This window comes from Benincasa hispida, chromosome 8, assembly GCF_027475165.1.
Source record: "Benincasa hispida cultivar pf3 chromosome 8, pf3_genome.v1.1, whole genome shotgun sequence".
NCBI classification, from domain to species: domain Eukaryota; kingdom Viridiplantae; phylum Streptophyta; class Magnoliopsida; order Cucurbitales; family Cucurbitaceae; genus Benincasa; species Benincasa hispida.
The window spans coordinates 11,461,504-11,473,880 of record NC_143485.1 but is presented as its reverse complement, the minus strand read 5'-3'; the positions used below and the strand labels follow the sequence as shown (position 1 = coordinate 11,473,880).

General features: G+C 33.4%; 1 protein-coding gene across 1 annotated transcript; it reads right to left on the bottom strand.

Annotated features, from left to right (window-relative positions):
• Positions 1-9,256: 9,256 nt before the first annotated feature.
• LOC120082710 (LOB domain-containing protein 1) lies at positions 9,257-11,646 on the bottom strand. Its single transcript, XM_039037988.2, has 2 exons — positions 11,364-11,646; positions 9,257-9,808 (listed from the first exon to the last, which is right to left on the bottom strand). Exons 1-2 carry the CDS (start codon positions 11,550-11,552, stop codon positions 9,458-9,460), a joined length of 540 nt encoding a protein of 179 aa, XP_038893916.1. The 5' UTR covers positions 11,553-11,646; the 3' UTR covers positions 9,257-9,457.
• Between the last annotated feature and the right edge of the window lie 731 nt (positions 11,647-12,377).

Genomic DNA, 12,377 nt, shown 5'->3' with positions numbered 1-12,377 from the left:
CATATGATGTGATATTAAAACTATAGGTTATAAATATAATATGATTATATTTATTTTTAATTAAACAATTATGAGATAATTATTGATGGGTTTTCTCCATAACCATATATGATAGTGGGAGGTTGTATTTAGTTTTCGTAACTGAAGGATAAAATAAAAATAGTTTTCGTTTTGCAAAGAGAGATCGGACAATCGCTTCAAATTTGTACACTAACCATCGTCTAACTAACGAGAGTATATACAATAACTCAAGTTTTCCTAAACGATCGTGTACATGCGCAGTCGACTGAAACGATCGTATAGCATTTTCTAAATGATCGCGTGCAAGCGAGATTTCCTAAATGATCGTCCAAATGATCAGCCCCGTTTTACTAAACGATCATGCACCATTTGCTAAACGATCAAGCACCTTTCTATACGATAGACACAAAATCTCTCCCACTTGCTTGGTTGTTGTAAACGATCATAGTTTCCTCCTTCTCTCTACCAAATCATACAGAGCCCACACCTCCTGGATTCTCACTTCGAGAATACCGAGGTTACTAAGTGGTGGTGTCCTCCATGCTACTTGTTCGTGTTGAAGACCATTCGGTAGTGTGCGACAACAAGATTTGGTGGACGATTGCCTTGGCGTGCACAGCAACAACGAGAGTTGCTGGTCTTGACGAGAGTGAGAGATAAAGAGAAGAAGAGTTGTTCAAGAGGTATGTCTCTCATTCCTTTGTATTTAAGTTTTAAAAGCATGCTATAATTTGTTAGTCAATGCATAACTTGTTGTATGTATGTGAATGTGGTATTTTTTCACAATGAATTTGGAACGATCTTGCTTCCGCTCAAAGGTTCTATTTGATAAGAGTTCCTTCAGTTTGCAAGTGTTGTGAACTATTATAGATGGTCTGATCCTAACCATTCACGTGGAGACATGCAAGCGGGGGTGTCCTATACAAAGAGTTTGTATAAGACTAGACCACGAGATGATTAGTCTTTTTATATAACGTCGTTGATAATTGAGACTTACATCTCACTAAAATGACCATTGGTGACATGACCTCAATCCTAAGTGTTTTGGGAACTCTTGCCTATGAGGGCGGTTTTTTGATTAATATAGGTGAGAGTGGCCAGATTGCTAACTCAACAAGCCTACCTTTTTAGGAATTTTTCTGATTGGGTAGTTGGGAACTCAGTTACACAAGATGAAATTTACTCCTTCCCCGAGTAGGGGTAAGTAGATAGATTGCTCTCTTAAGAGCTGATTCTGGGTCTTGAACATAGTGGCCACATCCTCTCTCTAGAAGACAGGACCTAGTCATAGTAGGACTATGACTTATTGTTCATTAGAGGAATCAATGGTACTTAAGGAGTTAGATGTAACTACCGGGGCAAAACGGTAAATTGGCCCAACTGTATTTACGAGCGATCTGTGAAGGGTTATCGCGCTGTTAATTGGTTGATATGGACACAAAAATATATCTGTAGTGAGAAGAGTGCAGCTGTCAGTCTTTAGTGGAGTGCCCAGTAGTTAACGGATTGGGTCCCGTGACTAAAGAGTTTAGTCAGTTATTCACGTACCGTTGAAGCTTCAAGATACAGGTCCATAAAGTCCCCTTGGTAGCTCAATGGATTCAAGTTGAGAATCAGTTCTTGGGGTTAGTTTGAAATATTCAAATTAATAAGAGGAAATTCAATTATATATGATATAACTGGTGTGGTGTATGAGATACATCAAGTGGAGAAATTAATATAAATATCATTTACATTAAGTACAATAAAATAGAAAAAGAAATATGGTTCATATGTTTCATAAGATGAAATATTAAAACTATAGGTTATAAATATAATATGGTAAGTTGGTTATCATATTTATTTATAATATATTAATTATATGATAATTAATTTCTTTTTCTCTAATAACTGAATGAGTGAAAGGTTATTGGTGGTTTTATGGTAATCGTGAGATAAAAAGGAAAATTTTTTTCCTAAAATTAGAGTTGCCTCATTCGGAAAGAACTCATGGATTAAGCTATCAAGTGAAGGAGTTTCACTAAGCGATAGCTGTGAAAGACTAAACGTTCGTGCAGCTTTGACTATACGATAGTTCATCAGCTGATAGTAGCTAAACAATCGAGTGGCATAGTCTATACGATAGGTTGCCATTTACTACACGATCGGGCACATCGTTTATATGATAGACGCTTCTTATCTCCCACTTGCTCGATCGTCTACACGATCGTTTTCCTCCAGTCTCTTCCTCAAGCCAAGATCATACAGAGCCCACAACTTCTGGATTCTCACACTAAGAATACCAAGGTAACCATTATGGTGGTGTCCTCACTCACTTCTTGTATCGAGTTAATCTCGATTGTGTTCGAGGAGTTTTTGGCTGTTCGTGATGTTCGTGAGGCGTTTGTTGTGTTCGTGCTTTTAGTAGCAGTTTGGTCGTTGCATTCGAGTGTTACTATTCTTGGACGCTTGGAGACTAATTGAGGGATTCGTGAAGAATTTTTCTTCAAAGGTATGCATCCTCTATCCCTTGTATCATCTTGTTAGCATGCTGTAATTTCTTGTTGTGCATGACCTGTTAGTTTCTGTAATTGTACTGTAATTGTTTATGTTCAATTCGAATGGAATTTGGATCGATCCCTTCCACTGCTCATGAAAATCCTCATGCTTGATTTCCTTCATGTTTAAGCTACAAGATAATCTTGGATATTAGTTTATTGGTTTGTAAGTTTAATGCAACTAATTTTGAAATAAAATATCACATGTTTTATTACATAAGTAAAATTTTTGTACAATACAATTACAAACTATAGAACCCTACGAGATTTAGGGCATCAATCCCAACATCTAGGACTACGAGTTGTATAATCTAGGGCAAGTGGGAGAAACACCTATGAGTATATGATGGCTAGTGAAGACAAACCATGGGTATGTGATGCCCTAGTTTATTGAATTTCTCTCTAAAACTCAAACAACTCAACATTATGTAAATACATGTGTTACCATTGGAGTTTTAGTCCAAGTGGGAGTTTGTTGGATTTTATGTCCTAAAACTCGTGATTTGTAAGTAATAAACTTATTATGTTATCAATAAAGATGTTATTGAGGTTTTCTTCAATAAAGTTGTTATTGAATGTATGAATTACTCATTTCGTTTTAGAAAGAACCTAAATCCAATAAACAAAGATTCATGGCTATTATATGAATATTTGAACATTATTGGCAACATAAAGAGGAATAAATCGAGTAAATAGCCAAAACAGTCTATAGTATATGAATAAGGTTAGGTGCCTTATTCTGGTAACACTATCAGATGCGGTCCACTTTATATTTAGTACAAACGATGTGATCCTGAATTATTCATGTGGAGACATGTGAGTGGAGGCGTCCTGTGCAAAGAGTTTGTATAAGATTGCACCAAGAAATAAGTCATTCTCACTTTATAACGCTATTTACTGTTTAAGACTAACTATTTCAAAGTGATGACCTAGGTAACTTGACCTTAATCCCGAGCTAATTATGAACTCCTGTTTATTCGAGTTTATCCTTAGATTTGCATGGGTGGGGGTTGGCTCAACCGTACCAGCTCAATAAGCCTCCCATTTCAGGGGTAAGATTGGGTAGATAGCTGGGGACATAGAGTGCAAAATGAAATTCATTTCTACCCACTTTTAAGGATAATAAAAAGGTTGTTCCCTTAAGTGCTGACTCCAACTCTTAAACAAGGGGCCCCACCCTCTCATTGGCTCGAGAGGGACTTAGTTCAGTGATTGGATTGCAAACCAATTATTCATTAGAGGATCTATAGGACTTAAGGAGCAAGATTTAATTTTGGGGATAAAATAGTTTTTGACCCAGCCGTTATTACAAATAACTTGTGAAGGGTTAACCTACTAATCATGGTTATATCTAGTGGACACAACATATCTACAATGAGGAGAGTGCAACTACTGGACTTTAGTAGAGTGACTCGGTAGTTAACGAATGGTGATTAATTAGGTTAAAGAGTTTAGCCGGATAATCTCGTATCGTTGGAGTCCATGATCTGTAAGTCCATGAGGTCCCCCTGCTAGCTCATATCAAATTAAACCTTTGAATAGTGTGATGAACGAATTTGAAGTGTTCGAATTCGGTTGTTGGAGCAAAACATTAAATATATATTATATGTTTAACCTAATATTAATTGTGAATTAAACATAAAGAGAGATGAAATTAGAGATATATAAATAAGATTTAAATATCAAGATTATGAATAGAAATTCATATTAATTGAGATTAGTGTTGGATTTAATATTAAATTCAATTAATTATAGAATATTAATTTAATTTTAAAATTAATTATTAGAATTAATTTTAAAATTAAATGGAATTGGTCAAAATTGCATTACAAGTCAAAATACTTGACTAGGTCAAAATTGCATCAAAAATCAAAATTGTTGACTAGGTAAAAAATACAATGAAAGTCAAAATGTTGACTTTTGACTTTGAAAGTCAAAAAAGTCAAAAAAGTCAAAATTGTTGACTTTGGAAATTTGAGAGTCAAACTTTGACCTTTGACCAAGTTAGTGGAAAGATCCAACAATTTTGAGTGGGAAATTCTAACATTTGCATTGCTAAGTGTTGTCTTCAATTGAAAACACTTGCCCCACTAATCCCACTTTAAATTAGTGGATTTTTTAGTGTCAAATTATCATCAAACTCAAATTTGCATGTTTTGCATGATGTATCCTATAAAAGGAAGAGATTTATGAATTTTAGACCTCTTGGCCAAGTGGATTTTTATGAGATTATTTGATAATCTCAAACCCATTTTCTCACAAAAATTCTTAACATTTTCCTCTCCAAATTAGTCACTCATCGGATCCCACCATCCCGTTCTAATGTCGGAGAATAGTCGAAAAAACTTTTGTGGTGGTCTACGAATCGTTCATGAAGAGGTTGGAGTTAATTTGTAGAAGGTTTGAGACTACCAAGGTTGTATATATTATTTCTCTTTATTCTTAATTTAAGTGCATGCTTATTCTTTGAAATTAACCTAATTAGAATACTTTGGATCTTTTTTTCTTTTGTTGTGCATGTGTTCGGTCCATCAAGCATATATTAATTGAGTTGAATGCAGTAATAGAAAAGAATTCTCCAAATTTGTGACATCGAAGGCTAGGGCATATGAGTGATAAGGGGATTAGATTGTTGGCAAGTAAATCTCTTATCCCTATTGATAAATTATTATTTCTTGACCCTTGTGATCATTATTTGGCAGGTAAGCAACATAGAATTTCTTTTCTGGGTAATCCACCAGAAGGCAAGGAAAATTGGAGTTAATACATTCTGATATTTGTGGGCCTATTGAGGTGGAGTCACTTGGTGGCAATATATGTTTTGTCACTTTTATTGATGATGCTACTCGAAGAACATGGGTGTATATGATGAAGACAAGAAGTCAAGTGTTCGAGATTTATAGGAAGTTTTGTGCTATGGTAGAAAAGGAGGCCGAAAGAAAATTGAAGTGTCTTTGATCTAACAATGTTGGTGAGTATACTTCAAATGAGTTCAAGTATTATTGTTCACAACATGACATTAGATATGAGAAGACAGAGCGTGGGACACCATAATATAATGGAGTTGTTGAGATGATGAACATAACCATTGTGGAGAAGATGAGGAGTATGCTTAGAATGTCTAATCGTCCTAAGGCATTTTGGGGTGAAGAAGTGCAATATGCAGTATATTTGATTAATCAATTTCCATTAATTCCTTTTGGTCTAGATATTCTAGAGAGAGCGTGGAAGAGACAAGATCCCACTTATTTGCATCTCAGAGTCTTTGGAAGCAAGGCATACATGCATGTGCCTAAGGAATAGAGATCAAAGCTTAATTCGAAGACCAATCCATGTGTTTTTATTGGGTATGGGGATAAAGAGTATGGTTATAGGCTCTACGATTCAGAAAAGAAAAAGGTAGTAAGAAGCAGAGATGTAGTATTTTGAGCACGAGAAAGGTGCAAATCTTCTTAGTACAAGGTATACTTCTACTTCAGAGTTGTGATTTGATACTACTAATGATTCTACTTTTACTCCTTCTGTTGTTGAGCCAAAAAGTGAGAATGTTGATGATGTACATGATGATGTTGGTGAGATACAACCTAATGATAATGTACTAGATCATGTTGATGATGATGATCTCAATGAGTCTTCATCTTACGATGAAATTCATGAGGAAGATGCATATAAGGAAGTGATTCATGGAGAAGTCCATGAGTAGGGAGGCAATCTATTCCCCAAGTGGAGGATACTCAGGCTCGAAAGTCTACCAGAGTACGTAAACCTTCAACAAAGGATCCAAACTCAGAGTTCATTCTAGTTAGTGAAGATGGGGAGCTAGAGAACTATCAAGAAGTTTTGTCTCATAATGAAAAAGAGCAGTGGCTTGATATAATGATGGAGGAGATAAATTCCCTGGAAAAGAATGGAACCTATGAGCTCATAAAGCCTCCAAGGGCAAGAAAGTGTTTAAAAACATATGGGTTTTCAAGTACAAGAAGGCTTGTGAGAAGATAGTGAGGCATAAAGTCAGATTAGTGGTTAAGGGATGCAACTAGAAAAAGGGCATTCATTTTGATAAGATATTCTCTCCAATGGTCAAAATGACATCTATCAGAACAGTGTTAGGATTAGCAGCAAGTCTTGATTTTGAGATAAAGCAACTTGATGTAAAAACCACCTTTTTATATGGTGACTTACATGAAGAGAACTACATGGAGCAATATGAAGGATTTGAAGAAAAAGAGAAAGATAAATTTGTTTGCAAGTTGAAGAAGAGTCTTTATGGGCTTAGACAGGCACCAAGGTAGTGGTACAATAAATTTGATTCGTTTATGATAAGCAATTATTATAAACGAACTACAGCTGATTCTTGTGTGTATTTTAGAAAGTTCTCTGCAAGCAATTTCATCATTCTTCTTTTATATGTAGATGATATGTTGATAGTTGGACAAGATATATATATATATATATATATATATATATATATATGATTCAAAAGCTGAAGAAATACTTGTCTAATTCATTTGAGATGAAAGATTTGGGCCCTCCAAAGCAAATTTTAGTTATGAAGATTACTCGTGATAGGAAAGCTGAGATATTGTGGTTATTCCAGGAGAAGTATATTGAATGGGTGTTGGAAAGGTTCAATATGAAGCATGCTAAGCCTATTAGTGCACCACTAGAAACTCACTTTAAGCTAAGTAAGAGAACTTTCCCTACAACATAGAAAAAGAAAGAAGTTATGCCATCCATTTCTTACTCTTATGTTGTAGGGTTTTTTTTTTTTTTTTTTTTTTTTTTAATGTATGTTATAGTGTGTACTAGACCTGATATTACACATGTAGTCAGTTTAGTGAGTTGTTTTCTATCCAATCCAGGTAAGACTCACTGGAAAGTAGTGAAGTGGATCTTTAGATACTTGCGGGGCACCTCCAAATTGAGTTATGTTATAGAGGTGGCAAACCTATGTTTGAAGGCTATACTGATGTAGACATGGCAGGTGATCTTGATAATAGAAAGTCTACCTCAGGTTATATGTTTACATTTTCAGAGGGAGCCATCTCTTGGCAATCCAAGCTATAAAAATGCATAGCATTATCCACAACTGAGGCAGAGTATATTGCAGCAGTGGAAGCAAGCAAGGAGATGATATGCCTTAAAAGATTTCTTCAATAGTTGGGTTTGAAGCACAATGATTATGTGATATTTTTTTAATAGTCAGAGTGCTATGGATTTGAGCAAGAATCTAATCTATCATGTTTGTACTAAACACATTGATATTAGATATCATTGGCTACGTGATGTAATTGAAGAGAAGAGATGAATTTGAAGAAAGTCCACATTGACAAGAATAGTGTAGATATGTTAACTAAGGTAGTTCTCCGAAGCAAGATTGAGCTTTGTAGTAAGCTTTCCAGGATGAGGTCCAAGTGATCATGGATGTTATTGAGTCTTCCCCGTGTTCGACTAGAGGAGAGATTGTTGTGGGTGTCCAGCCCACTTGTTGCACAAGTAAGAATTTATTTTAAACTTGTGTTTTGTGAACCCAATTTGGGCTAATTTTTTGGGTTGGCCCATCTTGGAAGCCCTAGGTTTCCTTTTATGTGATATGAGGATGACATAAGGGAAAATAGAGTGAAAAAGAAGTAAAAAATCAGAGAGAAAAGAAAGTCGTTCAGTTTTTTAGTAACAACTTCCATATAATTGTCGATTGCCAGAGTTTAAACCGTTGTGTCGTACTTAAATTTGGTCAGCCTATTTGGGACATATAAGATCTCATTTTTAATGGTTGGATCATTGTTTGGAGGTATGGTTTGTCGTAATCGTTGCTAAATAGAACTTGTAAAACTGGGTGATTTTCATTCTTTTTTATCTCTCAGGTGTTGATCTTTCATGTATGATAGTATTGGTGGGTAGTGAATCTTTGTATGACTGATTTGGGTTCTTTTTCCCTCATTTTATCATAATAAGAAAAGTTGATAAGGGTGGACTCCTCACAAATCCCGTGGTTTTTACTCTTTACATCGAAGGTGGTTTCCACGTATAATTCATGTGTGCTCTTTGCTTTTAGTTTTCTAGAATTTTGTGGTTTATTGCTATCCATTGTTGGTTCCTTGCTTAGTGGAACAATTATTTAATTGATTATTTTGGAGAAGATCCTAGTGGGTTGTATATTGTTTGGGTCTTATTAGTATACATGTGCCTCTTCAGAAGTGGCATACAATTTATAGTTTTTATATAAATATGACCTATATTCTTAGTTCGCATTATTATTATTTTTATAAATATCACAAAATTAGGTTCGGATAAATCAAACTGGAAATAGTTATGCATAAAGAAAAAACAACTATTCTATCCCAAAAAAAAAAAAAAAAAAAAACACAATTTTCTTTTAGGGTCCCTTTAGATATGACAGATATTATTTTATGGATATGTCAATAATAAATATTTATTTCAGTTTGATCACTCTTCCAACCAAAATACTATAGAAAGCATATAAAAGAGGATCAATGTATGCTACATTTGTAACATGAAGTTAATACTTAGATAGAAATTGATAGTACACTTTGTGGGCTACTTCTATGATAGAAATATTGTTGGTCTTTATGATTTTCAGACTATTTTTTTCTATTCATTTGGTAGGAATTGAGGAATTTAAAGAAACAAAAGGAACTATTGAGAAAAATCCTAAATAAGATTATTAAAGTCAAATATACGAGAAAGTAGCGTTGAGCCGCTATTTAAAACATCTCGACGCTTGTAAATATATTCAAGTAAGAAAATTTGTATAGGTAGTGTCTCAACGCTCGATCTATAACATTGATTGTAAACTAGACTAAATATTATTTATCAAAGTGTGTATCATTGTTCTCTTTTGAAAATTAAAACCTAAATAATCCACCCTTAATTGTAATCTAAGTCCAAAGAGGCTCCAAAATATTACTATCCTCAAATAAGTATGAAGAGCTGTGATAACTTTGAGGGCTAGCAATGTTGTAATTATCATTAAGTGATTGATGATCATACATTGGTGGTTGTGGCATTTGAGCCAATTCCTTGCAAATTAGAGTCATCAAATTGGCTTGTTGACATTGCATCTTGAGAATCTCTGCTTGAGCCTTGGCTAACTCACCTTGTAGGTCATTTATTTGTCTTTGAAGTTGGAAAATTGAGCCTGCACATCCATAAATTGGATCTCTTATTCTTGCACTTGCCTCGTATACCATACTGTTCACGGCATCTTCTCTTTGCGATTTAGGAAGATCCTGCAAATGTCGATAATACGAGAAGAAATTAGTTGGAAATTTGAAAAGGTTGAGGGTCTTAAACTTAGATTTGCTAGTTATTCTTTTTAATATTTTGGTGTGAAAATGGAGGTTGAAATAATAATCTTGAACAATAGGACTTTAGAATTGGAAATAAGATTGATTATTAGGAGGGAATGAAAATTTGAACATGCATCTTGATGTAAAAAAGCATCAATATTATTATTGAGGTGTCATTGAATAATTTTTCAAGTGCAACGTATTAAAGAGAGATATAGAATGAAAGAGATTGTATGTACGAAGTAATATCTCTTTATATAAAAGTCAATATAGAAGTCCAACACAAACTTTTTCTCTCCATTTTTTCATTCTCTTTTCTACCTGTTTTTTATAATTATCTTTAGCAATATATTTGAATAATTAAATTAAGAATATTAGAGGAGTTTATTTTATTTTTTATTTTTTAACTCATCGTTATTTCTTCCATAATTTAGGTTTAATTTTCTAAATTTTGTAGGATGTTGGGCCCCTAAGTTGGATTGAGTTGGTGGATAAAAAGAAACCCCTTCACCATTTGGTTCATTAATAATTAAAGAGGTACATTATCTCGTTGTTCATATTAACTCATATTTATTAGAGGTGTTTATGAGTTGGATTGGATTGAAAGATCCAATCCAATTGTTCGGGTTGTAAATTTCTTCAATCCAAATAACCCTTATTAAAAAATGAACCCAACCCAACCCAACCATGAAATATTTGTGCTGGGTTGGTTCAGATTAATCTAGTCATTTATTTAAAATTTTGTTCTAAAAAAAGCAAAACATAAATATGTAAAAATCTAATTTAATTATTTGCATATATTGAATTAAGATTAACTACTCAATTTCAATTTATGTAGTGAAATTTTTTTTCTAAAGTGCAAAGAAACTATTTTTAAGAGTTGTTAAAAAAAATTATTCAAAAAATATTGGAATTAAATAAAATTAAAACCAATATATGTATAAATAATTGTGTTATAAGTAACAAAATATATATATATATATATATATATATATATATTAAAGTTAATAATAAATTCAGATTTGTTCGGGTTGGTTTGAGTTATATTAGGTGAACTCATGAACCAATTCAACCCATAAAATTTTCATTTATTTGAAGCTAACCTAACCCAAATGAGTTGATAACCCAACCCAAACTGCATGGATTGGGTTAGTTGATCGATTTTTTTAGGTTATCAGATTTTTTGAACACTTCTAATATTTATCATCTCGTTATTCGTATAAACTCTCTCAATTATTCTATTTCTATAATAATTCTTAACTCAGCTCAACTTTATACTCCAAACTCTCTAGTTAAGTGGAATATTGAAATTTATTAGATGTAACCTTCTTTATAAATATAAAAATGACAACTTAAAAATAAATATATTATAAGAAATATTAAAACTTTATTTTCACTTCCAAAATATATAAAGGAAAAACATTAAACACATGAAATCATTTAATGTCCAACAAGCGACGAGAAACAAAAACGTTATCAAATTAATCGAAGTTACCTGAAGCAATTTGATGATGTTGCTAGCGCCGAAGATTCTATGAGCAATAGTGAATTTGAGAGGTTCGGTTGGGGGAAAATACGGGCCCAATTCGCAATTCTCTCGGCATCTCCGCCGGAGAATTTTGCAAGCTGCACACGGACTAACCGCCGTCGTGGCCGCCGCCGTATTTGGCTCACTTTTCTCCATTTTAGCGGAAGAGAGTGGCGGAGAGATGAGACTTCATCAGAACCAAAACAAAGTATAAATAGGCAAGGGAATATAAAGGACAGACAACGGTGTCAAAACGACGACGTTATCTCCTTGATTTTCATTTAAAAAATAAAAAATAAATGAAAACCTTATCGTTTGGCTTGCATTGTTTATGGCTGCTTTTAATGTTTGTCTTATTTTGTATTTTCCTTTTATTATTTATTTATTTATTTTTGGCTTATTTGTATGAAAATTCTGCGGGTTTGAAATAATTTAAGCCATTTTTCTTACATAAGAATCAAGAAACAGTAAGAATGATGAAGACTAATAATCCAAAGAATAATTAATTACGCAAACTTTGAAACTTCATTTGCGATTAGTTAAAAATTAGGCAGTGTTACAGTACAATTAACTGATTAAAGTACTAGAAATCAACTTCCCGTATTAAATATTTTTTTTCCGGTAATTTATATTATATATATATATATAAAAGTTACAAACGAAGAATCTTTATATCTCTAATTTCTCCTTACATCTCGTCATAATTCTTATTTTATCATTCACTACAACTATTTGAGTCTAGGTGGTTGCATGAAAAATGGTGTACTTTTTTCGTGTATGGAATGTGATTTAAACTATAGATATGTAATATTACAATGTAACAGTGAAGATATGTTTGAATGGACAGTCACGTCAATTGCCTCATTATAATTATTCGAGTCAAATCGGTTAACGTCATGATCTAACAGCGAAGATATGTTTGAACTGGATAGTTATCTCATTTGTCCCGTTATAACTATTCGAGTCAAATCGTTTACAAGA

Excerpts from the sequence above, each read along its gene's own strand:
- LOC120082710 (XM_039037988.2), bottom strand. The coding sequence starts at position 11,552 with ATGGAGAAAAGTGAGCCAAATACGGCGGCGGCCACGACGGCGGTTAGT. Across the intron at positions 9,809-11,363 it reads ACATCATCAAATTGCTTCAG|GATCTTCCTAAATCGCAAAG; the intron begins GTAACTTCGATT and ends CGACATTTGCAG.